This window comes from Diadema antillarum, unplaced genomic scaffold (assembly GCF_040938485.1).
Source record: "Diadema antillarum isolate AM-2024a unplaced genomic scaffold, OU_Dant_1.0 seq00000724_RagTag, whole genome shotgun sequence".
Classification (NCBI taxonomy): Eukaryota; Metazoa; Echinodermata; class Echinoidea; order Diadematoida; family Diadematidae; genus Diadema; species Diadema antillarum.
The window spans coordinates 327,000-349,255 of record NW_027271627.1 but is presented as its reverse complement, the minus strand read 5'-3'; the positions used below and the strand labels follow the sequence as shown (position 1 = coordinate 349,255).

The 22,256-nt window shown below is 38.9% G+C and overlaps 1 protein-coding gene across 1 annotated transcript; it reads right to left on the bottom strand.

Annotated features, from left to right (window-relative positions):
- Window positions 1-1,139: 1,139 nt before the first annotated feature.
- On the bottom strand, window positions 1,140-20,306 carry LOC139738142 (homogentisate 1,2-dioxygenase-like). Its single transcript, XM_071648802.1, has 13 exons — window positions 20,289-20,306; window positions 14,198-14,269; window positions 13,474-13,668; window positions 11,323-11,382; window positions 10,680-10,771; window positions 10,106-10,140; window positions 8,883-8,962; window positions 7,815-7,914; window positions 6,771-6,994; window positions 5,761-5,887; window positions 4,605-4,657; window positions 3,287-3,415; window positions 1,140-2,465 (listed from the first exon to the last, which is right to left on the bottom strand). Exons 1-13 carry the CDS (start codon window positions 20,304-20,306, stop codon window positions 2,322-2,324), a joined length of 1,329 nt encoding a protein of 442 aa, XP_071504903.1. The 3' UTR covers window positions 1,140-2,321.
- Between the last annotated feature and the right edge of the window lie 1,950 nt (window positions 20,307-22,256).

Here is a 22,256-nt window from a genome sequence, read left to right as displayed (position 1 = left end):
TGTTTTTAGATTTCAACAGTCTAAGGAGATTCAATATAATGAAGGACATGTCATGGTCAAACTATTCAAAACTCCACTGGGTTGTGAAGTTACCTCTGCTAATGATCATAAGTGATATCGCCATGGAAATAAGATGCTGTGCTTGTCATCTAAAACATTCAATAAATAATGCATTCCTAACGATGGTGATGAGATATATTGCAATAGAAAATTTCCCTCTCTCTCCCGATTGCTTGTAATGATGCAACTGATCTGTTTATGTTTTGTTTATTTCCTCATAATTGGTCTCCTGAATGAAATTTGATGCACTGAAATCGGACAGTCATGATCAATAGAAGTGTCTGGTACAGAAGGCTAGACTGCCTAGTCTTTGTCCTGTATCCTGGTTTTTCGGTAAATATCTGCTCTACAACTCAACATGAGTGCTGTGACACAAAGCATTCCAAGATGATAAGACAGCTAAATAGGCCAAAATCAAAGAGACTGAAATTCATGAAAGAAAAATAAATTACTTTCTGAGTAAAAGTTACACATCTACTGCTTTACCACATGAATGAAATCTACGCTCATTCACAAACATAACATGAAAAAAGAAAACTTTAAAATATGCAACAACAAGTCACAAAGCAAATTTCAAAGCAAATGGTAATATCTACACTATGAAAAAGGTGAAAGCCTCTGTCTAAGACCGATTTTTTTTTGTTTTTTTTGTGGCAAGTCTGGGTACGCAAGACAAATTTGACAAAAGAAAAACTGGGAAGACCAAAATGTAATATGATGTGACTAAACATTGTGTGATATTGCACAACACTTCGGGGAACATAATTGCTCAAATACCAAAGGATATACTGGAGAACCCATTGTGGAATACATTATTGCTGATCTCAAATGGTAGCTTTCATTACCTGTAATTACTGAGGGACATCTGGACAATAAACACATTTTTGCATTTTGAACAGCTACATGTAAAATCCTCATCAGGTGGTACTCCAAGTTCTCCCGAAGTGAAATCAGCAGAATACACCTGTGTGAGCCATTCAGTACGGGACTCTCCCTTGATGTGTGGACCCCACACAGGAGCAACAAACAGCTGGAAAGATCAACTTCTTCTTATCCAGCTCTTTGAGGAGTACCGTAATTAATAATTCAACTATGATGCTTCAAATTTTATAAGTTACCACCAAACGTGTGCCAGTTTGGATTCACAGTTTAACATGAGACACAAATCTGAATAGGTCTCGTACAAGCTGACTGTAAATCCTCCCCAGCTAAAAGTCTGGGCTTTTGATCAAGTGAAAAGGAAGATTGCAGGCGGCACAGGACATTTGCCAGACACCAATGTTTCAATCAAATCTAGGATGTACAATGTACATTATATACCAGAAACAACTGAAGCCTTTTCTCTACAACATGTTAGTTTCTGAATGAACACATAATTCCAAGTACAACTGCACTGCAACCTACATGTATTTGGCACACACCTCTTGCAACATACATGTATATGCGTCATCCAATGCCTAGACTCAGCACTATAAAGTATACAACTTCTCTATAGTTCCTTGACATTATATTCCATTGGTTATATATTTACAAATCGCTATTCAATGCACATTCAAAAGCACAGCTGCTGTGGTTCATCTCTACTTGTGTGCGTATCATTACAGAGGTCAAAAGGGTTCTCTTTAGGGGCAAAATTAATTATTAAAGCACAAGCTCCATTTGTTCTCGAAGACACAAAATCTACTGTGTAAGGGTAATGATGATGGTATGGTAGTTGCTAATGACAAAAAAAAAAAATGAGAGAAAAAGATCTACATGGAAGTTCATTTGTGATCAATGCAAAAGATCCTCTCGTTCACTTAACAGCTAGATCCATCTCTTTTGAAGACATAATCTTGCTACCAAATGTTATGCAACAGCGTCAATACCATTAAAATGTTTAAATAATGCTTAACATGGACAGAGAAAATGCTTCTCGTTTAGCATTATCTGAATACCATACTGCATTTCCATGGCAAAATATATCATGATGTCTACTAAACTACATCAATGAGCATTCAAGATGGACAAACTAAATGGGGTGAAGAATGAGAAGAGAAGACCCAGTATCACACTACACTCTGAATCACTCACAGTGATTAAACTCTATTTGATGACAACTAATCGTTGGAAAGTGGCGTACGAGTGGTCGCCTGCTGTGGTAAGAATCTGTTTGCACAGACAAGACTTCATTCCACACTTCACTGCCAGAATGAGTCCTTCGAGGGATCAAACGTTGGGACTCCTTTCGGGACCGCCCTGTTCTTGGGATCTTTCACCCCCTAGGCCATGGCTTCCGTGCTGTTTGGTTTAAAGCGCTTCTCAAGTGGCTGCCAGCACTCGTAGTATCCAGGGTCAACCTTCTGACACGTCTTGTCTCCCCACTCCGTCAGCGCCATGCTCAGACTGGACTCGAACATGAATGCCTGCAAGAAATCACATACACAAGATAGAATATGCAGGACTACAGGTTTCACTGATGCGTTTTACCAATACTGCCGCATTCACTCTCAATCCACGCGTATATTCAGGTGAACTTGTCCTTGAAATACTATATTTATCCCACAAGACTTGCTTTGCAGTTTCTGATAATTATTTCTGTCTCTGAACAGTCATTCACAAACACCAGCAGTAGGATGGCAACATCTTATTAATTAAAATCAGAAAAATAATGGACATATTTGATGATCGTTGATGAGTTCCTTTCACCAACCTGTCATGGCCAACATTGCAGCAAGTCATGCATTGGCATTGGCGTCTACATCTTGTACATTTTTTTTTTCTTTCTTCGCAGAGCAGTGAATCACCAATCAGAAAACTAAAGAATTCCAGTCATTCCTGGAAACCAATACAAAAGCCTATTACACCAAAAATCAGTAGCATAAACTATACGCCATATATTTCACGAGGTTTTATTTCTGCGATTTTCACAAGTTGGTTGCTTTTTGCAAATTTAACAACACACAAAATTACTCAACATGAATGTGACGTGCACGCAAATATATTTCTCCAGTCACTACTGTCTTCCACAACTGCGTATTTCACTCGCAAAATTGTAGGGAAGTCCCAATTTACGAAAAATCAAGACTTGCTAAATATATGGCATATATACAATAGATTGTGGTAGCTGTACGTGGCATGAATATGTTAATAAGACTTGAATGGCACATGAACATATTTTCACCTTACAGGCCACTGAAAAGCAGATGTATATGAAAGTAAAAGAAAAAAAAATCTCCTTTCTTACCATTGTGCCATCTGCAATTCTTTCTGCCTTCAGTTTAGCATTGGATGCCTTCTCGAAGCAGGTGGCGTCTGGGCCATGTGGGGTCATCATGCTGTGAAGAGACGCTCCTCCGGGGCGGAAACCCTCCTCCTGGTTTTAAGAGAACACCACGAAGCCATGTTGTATGAAGAGTGTGGGTGTGGGTGTGTGTGTATGTTTCTTATTAATACTTTCGTAATTACCACAAGTTTAACTTATCAGTGATTTCAAGTTGATTTCAAGTTTGGTGCTAGGGCTAGTGCTAGTGCTGTCTCCCAAACAACTGCTCTAAATACAGCTCCAACACCGACAGTCAGATTAATGCAAGCGATACCCATCACATTATCAATCCTCACACTAGGTGTTGGCATCAAACCAGGATGAAATCCGTGGGCACTGCGAGACGAAAAAAAAAAATGATGGTGCGTGGTTCTAGTAAAAGTTAAAAGATGTTGTCATGATTGCTTAGTGTTAGACACATAACGAGGAAGATGGATTAAAATGCCACAAATTAATCCCTTCTTTAAAACAACTATCTTAATTTCGTCCCAGGCTCAGATTTATATAGCCATGTCTAGAGTGTTTGTGTACACTGCGCGAAGCGACCGCGGCATTAGCATAGACTTTGCATTGAACATTCTGCACCTATTATGGAAGTGGATGTGAGTCTCGCACAGCAACACCAACACCAACGCTGCACTTGAAATGACAATATGATAATCCCTAGGGGCTAGTGATAGCCAATGGGAAAAAAGCACATAAATTGCCAACACAAATGGCAGAGCATGGTTCAGCACAGGACATTCAACAACAGGCCCAACACCAGTAAATGGAAATACGTCATAATTTGGAGGTCAACCTCCCAACCCCAACCGATTTCAAATATGGTTTTATTGCCGGTGCTAGTGTTGAGATAGCACCAAGACTAGTATTCGCACCGAACTTGAAATCACCCAATGTACATAATCATAATGTACCATGCCATATCCTGGGGTAACGTCATACCTCAAGTTACAGCATTGTGTAGCGCCATCTTGTGTTTGTAAGATTGCAGTTTGTAAGATTTACACACTGCAATCTTGGCATCCAAACTTTAGCAGTCGGCAGTAATATCCCCTTGCCAATTCAGCCCTGATAGGACTTCTTATATACCATAATTATGATAATAATAATATCATAATACTTTAAAAAATTTCAAAACATGTTATCACAATTTTGAACAGTAATTCAGAAAAAGATCATTTTAATTGACAAACTCGTCCTAAAACAGGAAAGAAATATCACATTAGAATGAACTCACCTTGGCCTCATAGTTGCCTTTTATGAGTCCCATGAACTCACTCATGCAGTTTCCTGCAAAGAATGACAATACATGTATACCCAAATCAAGCTCACATCATGATACTTCTCAATAAGCAGACACGTAATAACTTGGACCCTTGAAATCAGCATAGCATTGCCATTTACTTAACATCACACAATATATTTCTTCTTTTTTTGTTTACTTGCACTATATTTGTTTTCTGACAGCCTCAAACAATCCAACTTATGGAGTACATTCTATCAAGTAAAGTCTATTCCACTGTATCATCAGGAGCTCACACCAGGAGAAAGAATCATAAATGATCATTCAGCTCAAACTGCGGGTCAACGCGGGCTGGTGTTCCATGAAACAGAATTTTCATAAAACCACTGTACTTGTAGACATTTACAAACAAGATCAAGTGAAAGTTTATATATCATCCACACCTTTAAGCTACTAACTAGCTTAGGTCACATTAGGCCCATTCATACTTACCACTGAGTTTCATATTAATGTGAACGTAAATAAATCGCAAAATACACAGTGAAATATGTGGTATCTAGGGTGATAATTCAAAGTTTGTGCCAAATATGCACGCAAGTTTTGAGAGTAAATTGTCACAAAATACCATTCCCTGCACTGTGGTGTGTTTCTCACATGACCTGACAGATTTCCTGTCTTTTCCCTATAGGAGATGTGAGTGCATGCAATGACTACCTCTGAGAGGTGTCTACTTGCAAAATGAGAATGATAGCACCTGAAATACCATGGCATTTATTTATGTGGTATTCCGTCAACGAGAGCCGTGACAACAAATTACCATGGTACTTATTACCGTGGTAATTCAAATGTGAATGCACATAGTGTTACAATGGGGATGCATGGAAATCCTATGGACTGAACGGACGGGGGGGGGGGGGGGGGGGGGGTTGAATTTCATTGCATGCCCAGCAAAAGGGCCCTAGCATGAAATCTCATCTAAATAAATAGATTCTGTTCATGACATAATCTGACAGTTTTGATGTGCTCACTATTTTGTTTTGTTTTGTTTTGTTTTGTTTGTGTGTGTGTGTGTGTGTGTGTGTGCGAGTTTTCAAGCTTGCAAGCATTAAGGCCCTTCTGCCAGATAGGAGACAAAATTTTCTCAACTCACTGTGGTAGTACGGTGGGCGAAACGTGTGTTCTTGGACAGACCAGCGAGGTGGGAAGATAACAAAGTCAGCGATAGCCGTGCCCGGCTTGTTGGACTGGCAGGTTAGCACTGTGAAGATTGAAGGATCCTGGCAAAAGAAAACAGAAAAGGATAGCCCCAAAAAAACCAGACAATTCAGCAAATAATAAAACTTTAATTCAGAGTTCTTGTTTACAGGTACCTGAAGCGTTCTCATCAATGTATCAACAGCACTGTGTATGAGTAGTCATACTGTTCTCTACGACAAAATTTGATTCCAAGTTTGCTTGGTGTCAAAGAATTATGTCTTGATCAAATCTGGCACAAGCTCACACTGTGTCTACATTTAGTTGTGGGTTCAATGACACGTATTTCCAGCAAAGTAATAGAACACGTCAGTGAAAGTTCTAGGAAAATCGGACAATCCGTTCAAAAGGAATGAATTTTCAAAGTTTCTGGGCAGCCATTGCTGGATGAGAAGACTATTACAATTTGTGATGTCAGGTATGTACTATGTACAAAGACTTAAAGAAATTTTAACAAAAATTTCACAAAATACTAATTTTTCATGAAAAGTACATATTCCATCTACTCATTACTGAACATGCTAAGGGCAATATTGTTCCCCCTGCTTTCTGAAAGAGGTAACTCAAGTGCTCTTTTATTTTGCAAAAAAGTATGAAACATGTTGAATTCTGTGTATGTTTTCTTAATCGCTGTATATACATGTATGTGACATCACAAACTCGAGCAGCTGTTTCATCCAGCGATGGCTACACAGAAACTTTAAAATTCATAACTTTTAAACAGACTGTCCCATTTTTCTCAAACTTTCACAGATGTTTTCGACCAATATTGCCGCATTCACTCAATCCAAATATATATTTGGGTGACTCTGTCCTCTCAATAGGTCTCTGAAGAATGTGTGAGTATGAGTTGAGTATCTGAATGAAGTCAGAAAAACTATAAAGAACAAAGACCCAATGACTTACGGCGTGATCAAAGGCGACCGCGTTGATAACCATAAACTTGTCGAGGTCGTACTTGTAGGGGTGGTAGTTGCCATGCCACGCCACAACGTCATATGGCGAGTGGTCCTGGGCTGCGGCGAACAGCTTGCCCTGGAACTTGCTGATGACTGTGTATTGACAAGAGCGGTCCTCAAACCAGGCAGCAGGGGAGAGAAAGTCCCTCGGGTTGGCAAGGCCATTGGCACCTTGGTGCAAATGAGAAACAAACAAAACAGTTGAATTTCACAGGTCTATATGTGCAATAAATACTCTCCAACAGCAACAACAAATACAGCCCCTACAATTTTGTGTCTCACAGAAACACTCACCACAAACCCAAAACAGGCATCCAGTATAGCACTCTCACTGTTGATATATATTGGGAGCAAGCTCTGAACTCTTTACCTCTTTAACTCTTTATGTGCCATGGTGTGAACCCCCTGTGTGCCACATTATTTTGAGACTGCAACGTAGTCATGCCTTTTTATTACATTTTGTTCTTCAAAGCTGTGTAACTTTTATGGATTTCTGTCGCCCGGGACATGTAAGAAGAAAAGCTGTACAGAAAATGCCAAGCTTTGTTCTGATGTAAATTGTATGACAAAACATGTGATTGCTTCTCTTTAAAATGGCCTGTAGCTACATTATTGCAGAGACATGATTTTTGCACACAAAACAGTAATAAAAAAATGAAGAATTTACTCGCAAATCCAGTAGGAAACACCCTTTAAAAGTCAATCACCACATAAAATGCAAGGCACACGTGACAGGAACAGAATCGCAAGAGATGATTTTATTGTACTCCGGCATTTGGTGATTTATCGATCGGTTAGGGCGGGTTTGTGCGTTTGAGCAGAATATGCGAAGTTGGCATGCCGTCGACTGAGTTGGTCGTGCGAACGTTGCTAATAAAGAGTTAAAGATGCATTTAAAAGCAAAATTTTGAAATCAACAAATACATCACAACAAGACATTGAGAGCATAAACATAAGACAGAAGTTTCTGGCTTTTGGTGAATTCCCTCACCTATGGGTCCAAGGTCTGGCAGCGCGAAGTGACCGTCGAAAACTTCAAGCACATAGCCCCTCGATGGCCCACTGACGTACACGCTGAATCGCATCCCTTGCTGTAAAAATAATGAATATTTGTCTTCCTTTCATGTCTTAATAGCATTGTAGCTCCTTGGATCATGTTATCTATTACCCCAGCCAATGCACACTTAACCTTGAATACATGTATATATATATTTTTTTTTTTTTTGGGGGGGGGTGGCAGCATTCAATTACACGTGTGAAATAAATCAATATTGATACTCTCTGATATAAAATGTTATTTAACACATACAAAATCTCATATAAACAAGTTACAATGATCCTTGATCTGTGTGAATATTAGAATACCATCTATCTTCTTTTTCAATGTTGAAAGATCATATATAATATATATATATATATATGTTTATAATGAAACTAGATCAATATTGTTACTCGCTGCTATAAAATATTATCTAATACTCACATCTCATAAATAAGATACAAAGATCTTTGATCTGTATCAGTATTTACACATCATCTATCTCTTCTTCAGTGTTCATACACTGTGTACCAACAATGATGTTCTTACATTTACGGTTAGTGAACAAAACACTTGCAACATTTTATAATCATGTCATGAAATCTATTTCAGTTGTTTGACTGTCTTATATGTATAACACTGCACTGGGTTGGGCCTCGCCCTTTATAACACAGGTTTTATCTAGGTGTACTGAGGAGCCTTTATTTTTCTTACAAGTGGCACTGCTTTCGTCGACCAACTTAAAGGGGAATGAAACCCAAATATGTGTAGACGGAGTGAACGCAGAGATAAATAGAAACATCAGTGAAGTCTGAAAAAAATCTGACAATCTGTTCAAAAGTTATGAATTTTTTAAAGTTTTGCTGCTGTCATTGCTGAATGAGAAGATTACAACAGTTCATGATGTTACTGCAGAATGGTATAAACAAAATTTTATCAGGATAATATTTCCCTTTAAACTGGCATAAAGATAATGGGAAGATAGAGTATCACAGATACCAGTGTCTAGTGGGGGCTTACCTGAATGACACAAATTTCATTGGGGTTTACCAGCAGCCTGCCAAACTCGGTGTGAATCAGAAGTTCGCCTTGCTGTGGCACTGGAATGCAAATCAAATCAAATTAAATTAAATCAAACCAGATGTAACTACATGCGTAAAATGAGAGGGAGAGGTACAGCAGTAACTGGCAATTCTGATTCTCACTCTTCCCAGCATTCATGCATACTGGGAGAGCAAAACTGAAATAATGGCATGAAACTTCTTAAAACTAGATGGGTCCCACAAATGACAGTAAACTGATGATTACATTCTATACACTCTCTGTAAATTTATGCCTATATTTCAACTTTGAAAATGCTAACAGTTGAAATATGCCCATTAAGGATTTGATACAACCTATTTGCTGACTAGTAAAGTATTAAAGGTACTGCATACTGTATAATGTCATATAAACAGAGAAATGTACTTTTGCATGTCACATTTGTGTAGGGGTCTGAGTTAACATTTTCACGCCTTGACAAATTTGTGAGTAGCAACCGGCTCACAAAATCTGGAAAAATAAACACTCTGCAAAATGTATGCCGCATATACAGTCTCAGAAATACTATGAAATAGTCTTGATAGAGTAGAAATACAAGCAAGCAAAAACAAACAAACAAACAAACAAACAAACAAACCTCAACTTACTAATTACAAAGGCTAACAATATGTGAACACTTAAAGGGACTATACAGTTCTGGTTGAGGTAGGGATTCATGTTTGGAACATTCCTAAGTGAGATAATGAAAAGCCTCTTATGAAATATGAAGAGCATGTAATTTTAAGAAGGATTCAACGTTTATTTGATGAAAATTGGTTCTCAAATGGCTGAGATATCCAAAAAAGTGCTAATAATAAAAGGCGACATGCCACAACTTTATTAGGATCTCTTTGTTTCACCTTGTTTTTGGACATTTCAGCCATTTCAAAACCGATTTTCATCGAATAAACTTTTGATACCCCTTAGAACTGCATGCTCTTTGTGATCTCATAGAGTGGTTTCTGAATATCTTGCAAAACGTTAAAAGCTAAATCTTCACCTCGACCAGAACTGTACACACCCTTTAACATTTACAGTGTTTTCTATTGCAGATTGGCACATGGTATAGGGTACTTTCTTTGCTGACTAGCATGGTTGTCTGGAATATAACTGCCAATGACGGGAGATTACTTACTGAAACTGTGTGAAATCAAAGTACTCACCAAGAAGAAGATCACCATCTGAGTCATAGAAGCATCTATAGGTAGATACAAACATTTTTCGTGTGTGATTAATCAACACATTTTATGTATGAAACAATGAATGTACAATGAAACTCTCTGTAGATCGTTTAACCTAAATGTGAAATATAATGAATGGCATGTCAATGAATGATCTGCCTTTAGTCACATGTTACATCAACTGCTGCTCCTTCAGCTGAACAAAAACAAACATTCTTCATAATATAGCCATAAAAAATTACAACAAATATACAATACATATATTTTCTGACTGAACATATATCATATCAAAGTGTTCAGGAAAAAGATGCAGCAACCAGCAGGGCCCTGTTTCATAAAGCTGTTCGTAAAGTTACAAACAACTTACGAGCGACTGGTGATCAGTTCTGATGTGCTATACTTATCAGAATTTCAATAATTCAGCACAAGAACTGATCACCAGTCGCTCTTAAGTCGTTCGTAACTTTACAAACAGCTTTATGAAACATCCCCCAGGATGACTTGTAGAGATATGCAAATTTGTGAAACTATCAACACAAAGACACAACCGACTCACTTGTTCTCCATTGATGCGTTGCAGGTATAGACATGGATCGCCATCCCATGCCGGCTCTTGGGATCACCAGCACCACATACTGTGCTGAGGCCCTGAGATGGACGGAAGTATACATGCAATGTTTTTCTCCATTTCAAAGATTTCAAATAATACAAGACTACATCATGATATCACTGGAATTCTGTCTCTCTCCTGTCTCCTCGTTTATTTTCATTAACTGTGATTTGTCTACCCCAACAGCCACACCATATATGCTTTATTTGGCTTCACAATATAACTTAATGTTTGTCAAATATATTATCATTTTTATTATCATTATTATTATTACTATTATTATTATCATTATCATTATTATCATTATTATTATTATTATTATTATTGTTATTATTATTATTATCATTATTATTATTATTACTATTATTATTATTACTATCACTATTATTCTTATCATTTATCATCATCATCATCATCATACACATTGATCATCGTTACTATTTATGACACTCCTACCACCACTATCACCATATTCATGATCGTATTGATTATGGTGTATCTTTTCTGTCTCACAAAAGAGGTAATAACAGCGTTTCAAGAATGAGGGTAACAGAGATGACACAAATCTTCACAACACACGTCTGCCTACCTGCACAAAATCAACTTGTCCAGACTCTTCCGTGGGAATATCAAATGGATGCCAACGGAGCTATTGAGAGAAGCGAACAAGAAATGATACGCAGCATGTGAGGCAACCCACTAAACATCAGTAACAGATATGAAAGACAAAAATGGCTTTAAAGGGGATGGCTAGTAACTGATCAGTGGGAATCAGTGGGAATGCTGAGGGATGATTGTTCCAATCCTTGTGGGATTCATTTAAGAGTACATTATATATCTATTCTTGTGTGAAAATAATTTGCTTCAGAATGGTCTCATATTCAAGTAATGTGCAGTTTAATGTTTCCAGGTAAGCATCCCTGGTCAGTGACGGGGCATTAATCTGCACATTACTTGAATATGAGACCGTTCTGAAGCAAACAATTTTCACACAACAGTAGATATATAATGTACTCTTAAATGAATCCCACAAGGATTGGAACAATCATCCCTCAGCATTCCCATTGATTCCCACTGATCAGTTACTAGCCATCCCCTTTAACCCTTTGTGTGTTTTGTGTGCAAACTGGCACAGAAACACCATAGCATTGTACACACTATCAATAGTCCCTGGCAATGAAAGGGTTTACGAAGCTTTCACAAAATTTGCGCAATAACTTCTTTGCAGACCTTGATACTAAAGTAGAATATCCTCTTCAGCACCCACACAGATAAAATGCTCCACCAAATCTACCATTTTCAACATTTGCAGAAAACTTACAATCAATCAGAAAAATATATGTCATACATTCTCTATTAAAGGAAACACAATGTTCCACAGGTATGAACGTTAGTCAAAATTCATGTCATATATTCTCTAAGGGAACACGTTCCACAGGTATGATCATTAGTCCTATGTAATTAAAAGATGTGTTTCTTATCTACTACTATTAGACATAAATGACCATGCTGCACAATGCACTGCCAGCGAAGTAACACATCACATCTACAGTATGATGAATAGCAATAAAATATAGCTGGCGGACAATAGTTTAACATTCCATAAGAATAGCACTGGACAGAACATCTACAATGGCCAGCACTGGTCAAGGATTGCTTGAAAATACTGTTCCAATTGTAATTCTTGTTTGCTAATATTCTCTTAAACACCATTTGATAAGTTACACTTCAGAACATGGCGCATGGCAGTATTATTACCTCTTCCATCTAGATATCACAAGTTATTTGGCCTGCCTAGAACATGATGAATATGGCTATATTAATTTGCGGTTTCTATTAAAACACTTTCAGAGTTTATCTAGCATGCTTGGCGGCTTGTACCAGCACATTTTGCATGAACACACCAGGTTCGGCTACAACTTCTCACACAAAGCTGTCCCTCTTGGTAACACCGGTTACTGCTAGACAAGGTATCAACTTCAGACAGACTAGACAGCCAGCAGTATGCACAATAGTCAAATGATTCTGTCTATGCCAACTATTCATATCATACTGTTTTTGGAGTGGAATTGATAAATTCATGTATTGGTTTCACTTGATTGCACAGAACATACAGTGGACTCCTGTTAAACAAAGTCCTTGTGACCGGCAGTTTTCTTTCAATATACTGAAATTATAAAAAACACAGAGTGGATAATATTTCGGTCTTAATTTTTCCGTTGTTGTAAACTACAAATACATATTTGATGCAGGTCTACAGTAGCTGTCACCTTTGCATTGCACTTCACCTTCATGCCATTCCAAACTCAAGACAAACTATTTCAACAATCTTGAGATTCTGGGATGTTGCTACAGGGAATTTGGCCTTGCCCTACAGAATCCGGGGGCTAATTTAGGGTATTAGGGCCCCAGCCCTTGGGGATCCAAGTGGCACCACCAGCATTTGTACAAACTGTTAGTCCCTGCTCCCATTTACAATTCCTACCAAGTTTGGTCAGAATCTCGCTGCCAGTTTTCAAGAAGATGAAACTGTGACCAAAAAAAAGAAGAAAAAATTATGCAAAAGTATCAAAGCACAACAGCCATGGAAAGGTGAATGATTAAAAAAAATTGCTCAATTGAGTTATTGGCTCGGGTGAGCTATTAAAAATGAGAAAAAAACAATGAAGGAAAGGATGATAAACAGCACAGCTTTGATACTGAAACCATGGCAACCAAGATGACAAGTTCTACTGTGTACCTGGTTAGGGTTTGGTGGCCAGTTATCCCAGCTGTTGGTGATGTTTCCATCCGCGACTGGCTTGAAAGGAGTGTGGGTGACCGAGGGGCGCAGACGGTACAGCCAGCTGCGCTTGTTGTGTACCCTGGGGGCGGTGAATGCAGTACCACTCAGCTGCTCGGCGTAGAGGTCGTATGGACATTTCTGTGGGTTGTTCTGTCTCAGCGAGTAAATAAAGACCATGATATAAACATTATCCATTATTTGGTTACCTACATGTATTTGACATGAACTTTACAGTCACATTGTTGTGAGAGAGTCATAGCTTATGCACTTCAAAAGATTCTGCTTCATTCATTCATTGCAAAGAGCAGGGTGTTTAACCCGGTGAAGTGGTCCCGCCTCATATCCAACTGGGCCCCATGGAAGACCAGCTTTAGCATAGTTGAATTCATATGGGCTATCCAGCCATCTTTCCAGATGGAAAATGAACAAACAAAAACAAACATTGTTTGTCTTACAGAGCATTTATACTGTGACAGAAGTATAATTAGAAGAAAATGCTATTCTGTACACATTTGGTGAAATGACTACAAATGATAATACCAATTACGATCTAAAATTTCCTAACCTTATGTACAAAAACAGTTCTTGGCAACTTGTTTCTGTCAAATTTATATCAAATTTAGGGCTGATCAAACCTGGTATTTTGACCAATTTTGTCTCAGAAATGGCAAACTCCTACCTGGCCTTCAGGAAGTGCCCCAGGGCATCGTGGGTCTTCAGTGGCAAACTCATTGCCAAAGCCGCTTTGATACTGTGTGTAGAAAGAGAAGGGAAGAAGGGGAAGGGGAAATAACAGATCATTTCTATCGTCACCAATTACTGTACACGCCGAATATTTCGCAAGGTTTTTATTTTTTGGGAATTTCGCGAATCAGGTGCTATTCGCGAAATTAAAGACACGTGAAAATATTGACTCTGATCTCGATGTAAATGTGACGTATGCGTATACACTTCTCCGTTCAGTACAGGAGTCCACAATCGAAAATTTAACCACTCGTGAAATTGTCGGTAATTCCCGATTCGCGAAAATTTAGACTCGCGAAGTATATGGCGTGTACAGTATAGCATCATATTATACATGCAGAAGTGAAAATGTCTGAGAGAGCAAAACTACTGTGAAGTCAAAAAGATATCCTGTAAAGCCGAAATTTTTGTATGCATTCTGATTTTGCAAAAACCAGGGTACACAAACTTAAAATGCTCTCGCAAGTTCTTGTCTACACTATACAGTTGTATGTATTACAGCAGTGAATGCCAGTGGCAATTTGCAAAAATGTCATGCTGCGAAAAAGGCTGCCGACTCAAATTTTCTTGCTTTAGAGTACAGTACATTCCTTCACTTGTGATGTACATTGTGTATGCCAGTGTTGCTCTGAATAAAAGGTTATATGGTTGTATACAAAGTACATTGTAAACATTATGTACAGCATGATCATAGTTGTATACGGTGTACAGTGTATATGTTTACAACATCTATAGTAGTAGTACACAGTTGTAGGCTGTCATGAAAATAACTATTAGTTTTGTTTGTTTTGTTTTTGCATGAAAGCCATTCTAGGCTTTTAAACACTTTCAATACCATGCATCATTAATTTTCAAGTGAAAATTACACTTTGTTGTACTCTGGAAAGAAATCATAACATGTGTATTAACCCATTCCATATGGAAACCTGGTGGCCAGCATACTATGGGCATTTCAGAATTCAGTGTGAAATGGGTTAAACCTATGAGAGCTGAGTGAGGCAAAGACATCAATCTAAGTTATGACTTCAATAAATTCTACATTTTGCTCGAACAACCTTGCGACCTTCAATATAGCGAATATTTTATCTTTACTATTAAAGAAGGAAAGGAGTTCCCCTTCATTATCCACAAATTTTGCTGAATCATGCGTTTGATTTGTTTTTACCTGAAGACAGCTGCTTCACTCAAGCACATACCAGTAACTGATATTATTGTGCATTATGAGGGCAACATTTTTTAATGCACGGTACAACCAGCATCTATGATTTACTATATCCATCTGAAATACCATCAGTCAGGTAGCAATAAGTGGAATACAATAGATATCTTCCATGGGAAACTTTAGTATTGACCGTCCATATACAACATTTGAATAGGACACAATTCATGTTAGCTACACAATTCATTCTAATCATAATATTAACCAATAATATAATATAATATAATATAACCAATTAATACATACAATAAAATTAATGTTTTTGTTACAATAACGAAAAGTATTTCATCCATCATTGCTGTTATTCAAGGTATTTTCAATATTAAGGTTAACTTCAGGAAACCAAAATAGAGAAAGCTAATATTGTTACATATGTTTTTCTGCACAGCTCCACAAAATTACATTTAGGTGTCACAGTCAACTGAAATAAAGGAAAATTGTGATCATTTTCTAATTAAAGCTGAACTCTTGCTCCTCACTTCAGGCTGGTAGTGAATAGAAAAATAAAGAAATATATAGAATAGCTTTCACTGTCCTATCTAACAGACATGCACTTGTAATAATCTATACCTAGTCACTGAAAAACAGGTAAAAAAATGACATTTCTGAGGCTGAATCTTATGCATTGATTAGATTCACTAGCACTGACATACATTGTACACTGTATAAATTGTATACTGCATATGCAGTACATGTATTTCAGTGTTTTTAAGAATTTTGCGAGTCAACAAATATTTGCAATAAATGAAAAATTTCCAATCAATAGTGCATTATTTTTACTTAAAAATGCACTGTGTATGCTTTCAAAGTGGGAAATCAATTTTTCCCCAACTACCCAGTATAGTACCAGGTATGGTGTACTTTTGATTTCAAAACTTATTTCTCCATCTCAACTTCAACCACTCACTAAATGTGTAGCTATTTGCAGTGACAATAGCTAATTGAAAATAAACATATCTGTGAAGGCAAATCCACTAGACGACTAGCAATCACTTTGGTCCTCTATGGCAGCGGATTTCTTCTACTGACTGGCATTAGACTTATCTACAAATGCACATGGTGTGGTTTGTACTGTATTCAGACAGTTGATAGAAAAGTGTGGTTCTTAACTTAGAAATGGATTTGGTTTACATGAGGAAACACTGTCATTTAAGTGTGAAGACAGGTAACAGTATTAAGTTGTTTTTGCATGACATGTACACGTAAAAGGAGTAAACAGCCGCTCCATATGACTGTTAATGCATAACAGACAGTCTCAAGAGACTCCAACCCTATGAATGCTCTCTTAGCAGTGTATTTGAACATACTGTATACGCTATATATTTCGCGGGGGTTTTATTTTCGCGAATTTCGCGAGTCGGGAGCTATTCGCGAAATTAACAACACGCGAAAATATTACCTTCCAAAATGAATCCCTTGCCTTGATGATACGAACATTTCAGTACTAGAATACCATGTCACGGCTTACCAAACAGACCATACTGGCTAAGCTTGTTTACGCACGTCCACGTCTACTTACGAATACTGTAGAGAGCCAATCCATTATCGCAAGGGGACCACTCGTCAGAAATCTAGCGCGATGGACTTAACCACTTCAAAAATGTTGAATTCTAACTTACTAGTTCGCAGAGTTTGGCAAGTCTTTTTCATGCAGTGTATAACTAGTATCATTCTTATATGCTAGTAAGTTGAAAATTCACACTTTCTTTGCCACTTCATATTTTCTCTGGTCCCCCAATCGCGAATTTAACCACTTGCGAAAATGTGTGACATCGGCAATTCGCGAAAATTTATGTACGCGAAAATTATAGCGTATACAGTACTGTACACTGCAGGCAGGAGGGGAGATACATACATTGTACACGGCTTGAGCAGAAAAAATTAAAACCGAAGTGGGGGAGTAGGAGATTTTGTAAAAATGGTCTTCAAGCCAAAGATCTCCAACCCAAATCGCGAGGGTTGGAGTCTGAAATACTATCGTCTTCTTTTTCGAATTTGGCACTTCATGTACAGTGTACGGTATGTGCTGAGATAATACTGTTTGCTAACTACTGCTAGTCACCCAGGGCCAAAAACACCATGTAGAGTCAGTAGAGACAGTATCATAAACCAACTTCTTATCTAGAGTGGGAATGTTGGGTGGACCAATGAACAGGATTGCACCGTTTTTTTGCTAGGAAGTGAACCGGGGTATTTTACAATGTATCTGATGTGTGTAAATCATGACTTCCCCTACACACGGGACCTCCCTTTCGCTATTATGTTCTATTCAAGGAATAGGGTGTTTTTGCCCCTGACTGAAAAAAGGTTACTGCATGATTACACCCAACATTGCTAAGCTACATCTTGTTTGACACTCTTCCTCCCCGCTCACTTTAGCTTACCAGAATGCTGCAATAGGGATCTTATTTCTTCAAGGTTCAGTTAGATTCAAAAGGACTAAAACACAAGCTCTTTGATAGCCGGGCAAACCGACTACATGATTGTACCTGATTGTCTGAGCCATCTCACCATCTATACACCGGCAACAATACCCATTTAGGATGAATGGCTACACATCTTTTCAACTCCTCCCAAACAATACGTCTCAGGCTCAGAGGTCTCTACTCGACCTGTAATTATTTGGGGGTGGGGGGGGGGGGGTGAGAGAAGGGGGTGATGATGGCAGAAGAAAATTAATTCACTGGCAAGTGGCAGGGTAATGTTATGTTAAAGTAGTCCTATATGAATACTAATAGTACAGTTGGAAAGACTTCCTTATGTCCCCCCCCCCCCCAATTGATTTTGACATCCCACTCTACACTTACATGTACATGCAGGATGCGCACACTCAGATGCATTTGGCAAATGGTTTATGAGCAGTGAGAAATAAGGAATTCTCGCCTCTCTGAAATGTAATGCAAAGACCTATGCTCTAGACTCTATGTCATCTCATAAAGCTCCAAATTGATTGAGCTGAATGTGTATAGGGCCCTACACATCAGCACAATTTTGTAAATGGACACTAGATAGACATTGAGTTTACTACATATTAAATACCTGTAAACTGAACAGCTACACTTCCATATGTACAGTAACCCCCGCTAAAATGGGAGAAAAAAATACGAAGAAAATATATTTAGTCATGAAACACATAGGTAGAAATAGTGGCAGAAATTAATAAAAACCTAGAAAAATGTAATGATAGTGAAAATTTACTCACCAACTTTATTTCACGTAGGTGGGACTAACATTACGCTGCTAGCAATTAATTCTAATTTTTGTGCGCAGTTTACAGCCAATTGGTTGTCGTGATCAAGTTTTAGCGATAATGCCACATCATTTCCTTCCGAATGAAGCTCCTGGTGGACAGTAATTGTTAAAAAAAAAGATGAATTCTGATGTTAAACCAGATTCTAATTGCTAGCAAAATGTAACTTACTATTCAAAGACTGATGCGATGGATGGACACCGTGCGTACTACACGTGTGAACGCGTTTGCACTCTACACTGAGTAGAGTTCTGTGGTTTGCACGTACGTACGTCGCTCGGTTGAAGGTAACTCGCCCTTATATCAACTCGCCACAAATATTAGGTAAACTCGGCCGCGACCATGTGCAGGTTTACGGTCAGGATGTCAAAATTTTATTTCGATGGTTATGTTAACATTACAGCAAATGATTAGGGTTAGGGTCAGGGTTAGGGTTATCAAAATTATCAAAATTATTGCCCTCTTTTAGAATGTCAACCTAGAGCTGTTATCACACAATTTTAGCTGGGGGTACATATGGAAGTCTTTCCGATATGTTAACAGGCTGAGTTCAATAATGCATTAATCTGAAATGTCCGACACGCTGTATGACACCCACTTTAATACCACGGATATGTTGAAAATATAGATCTTGGGTTTGTAATCAGGCTACCTCATCTGAGTACGCATTTGCAACTGATTGAGTGTGTGCTGCTAAAGAATGTACACAATGTGACATCAGTGAACATGTATGCATTGCGCTTTATTGCATACTTTTTTGCACGCCCACGATGCATTTTAGTCGTGATATTTGTCATGGCGGCCACATTGGAACTCAAGATTGTGGCCGACTTCCGACCCAGTGGTCAGATCTCTTGGATCTGGCTATTTTTGAAATCTGCGCCCAAAAATACCCCTCCCTTCACGCCAGATGTGAGCATCTCCACCAATTTTTGTTACTAATGTTAGACCAGCAGTGTGGTCTAAAAAAACCTGCACCGAGGTTCGACCTCCCGTGCCAAAATTCGACAACAAATGCACAAGCATAGGTTAATTTTTACATGTAGCCGGCGGCCAAATTTTTGACGCTGTTATGGTCAAATTAAGGGCAGCTTGCTTTACATATCTTCCCCACTACAAAAACCGATTTTCACATAGGCCTAAATGGCTACAACTACATGATTGGTGACATCACGTGATCAAGATCCAGGTACATGCACCATCAAAAATTACATCTCAGTGTTCTAGACCATCTATCTACACGTAAACCTAAGTACAGTATATAGAATCTATACCAGTACTCTACTGAATACATTACAAGGGGTCAAATTCTCATTGCTTCAAATTGATAAGACCAGGAGTATTTACAGCAGAAACTTTTTTTTTTTTTTTTTTTTTTTTAGCTCTAGGTCTATGTTAGAACTAAACACTAAATCGAATTGGTAAATACAGGATTGTAGTGCTAGTGGAATGCATACGCCTGCGTCGCGTCTGCGAACAAATCAAGGGACCACACCAGCACACGCAGCACCGTATTACTATTATAACCATCCGGTGTCCGTGATCACTGATCCTTACCTCCAGCTCCTCTGCCATTGTGCGCAGCTCAGCTAATAATCGAAAGGCTGATGGTATCGAAGGAAATATCACGAGATCGTCGATGGTGCCTTGGTCGATCGAACAAGCAAAACGAGTACGTCGTCGTCTGGTGCAGAAAGTCTGTCTCGTGATAGTATCGCGACAGTCAATTGAATGGCGTGCGTGCGAAGTGTGATCGACGGCGTTTGCTTGTGTCTAATGTGATCATGTGCCAGATAGGTGCGCAATACCAGTGACAAGTGCGCAATCGTGTGACTTGGCAGCAAGCGGCACCCATCCATTTTGCACTGGACCCACCGGAAATACGATGTGATTGGTGAATTCGGGAGGTGTGTCAGAGGTAAGCGTGATAAAGTGGGCGTGTCGGTAGAGACTTCGCGGTCGGGAGCTGCCATTAAAAACATGTTCTCCTGTTGTTGTTTCTTTTAAACAAAGCATAGTTATAACCAAATGACAAAGTAGCAATAAAAAAGTGCAGTTTATACTTCATGCATAACAAAACTCTTTCATCATGTCTTACTAGTTCATCATGAAATATTGATATTTACCACGGGCAGATCCAGGAATTCCGTATAGGAGAGATGCCTTTGCAAAATTAAAGGGGGTGCACGCATCCCTCCATTTTTTCTTGTTTTAACCAAAATAAAGAGGGGGCCCGCGCCCGGTGCGCCCCCCTCTGGATCCGCCACTGTTTTCTTCTTCTTCTTCCTTTCCAGTACAGTCCACCAATGAGGTGTATCGTCGTACTTTAGAGTGATGTGCAGTGTGCTGTGCAATTACTCCACAAAAACTAACTACGTGCGAGTAAAAACCATGCATCCTTGTAACGGAGCTGGAACTTTTGCACCTCCTCTTTAAGGCTTGTGGAGGTGCAAATGGTCGAACTTGGCAGCGAGTTCCACAATCGTATGGAATCAGGGAAGAACGATGTCTGGAAAGACTGTGTTCGGGGAAAAGGAATATGGAACTTGCGCCCATATCCTCTGAGTGAGCCTCTGGTGATTGGGGTTGCTCATGGGTATGTCTGCTATGGAGTGAATTACATGATACGGTGGATCATGATAACCTTATATTGAGCCCTTCTCTCTTCCAAGGTCGGCAAGTGTAGTTAATTTGGAGAGTATGTCAGAGACACTGCTGGAGTTCTTGAAGTCATTGAAGATGAATCTGGTGTTACGGCGTTGTACCATTTCCAGACTGTGAGTAAGCACTTTTGGTAGATGGATCCCAAACTTCACAACCATACTCAAGAATGGACCGTAGTAATGACTTGTAGCACATGATCTTGACATGTCTGGGGCAAGAATCAATATTTCTCTGTAAAAAAGACCTTGTTGAATTTGCCTTTTTGGTAAGCTGGCTTATGTGATGGTTCCATTTCATATTTTGCTGAAGATGGATGCCTAAGTATTTCGCTGTTGAAACTTCTTCAAGGGTTTCGCCGTGTATCTGGTATGTCCTTTTGATGGGGTTCTTTTTTCTGGTGATGGTCAAAGCCTGGCATTTTGGTGGGTTGAAGTTCATGAGCCAGTCAGCTTCCCAACGTTGTAGGGCATCAAGGTCATTTTGGAGATTTCTGGCATCATCAGCTGTTTGGATTTTACGATAGAGAAGGCAGTCATCAGCAAACAATTTTGTAGATGTTGATGGAGATAGACAGTCTGGCACCGGGTCATTTATGTAGATCAGGAATAGCATGGGCCCTATGACACTGCCCTGCGGAACACCAGATGTTACTTTAACTGTTTCTGATGTGAAGCCCTCGAGAACGACCTGTTGTGATCTATCCCTGAGGAAGTCTTCAATCCAGTTCAGTGTTTGATTGTGAATTCCATAATACTGAAGCTTACAAAGCAGGCGACGATGTGGTACCTTATCAAAGGCTTTCTAGCAAGATGGCATCATGCTGCTCACCTCTATCGATGCCTTTCAGCAGATCATGGGTAC

Excerpts from the sequence above, each read along its gene's own strand:
- LOC139738142 (XM_071648802.1), bottom strand. Across the intron at positions 5,888-6,770 it reads CGGTCGCCTTTGATCACGCC|GATCCTTCAATCTTCACAGT; the intron begins GTAAGTCATTGG and ends TTCTTTTGCCAG. Across the intron at positions 3,416-4,604 it reads AAGGCAACTATGAGGCCAAG|GAGGAGGGTTTCCGCCCCGG; the intron begins GTGAGTTCATTC and ends TCTTAAAACCAG.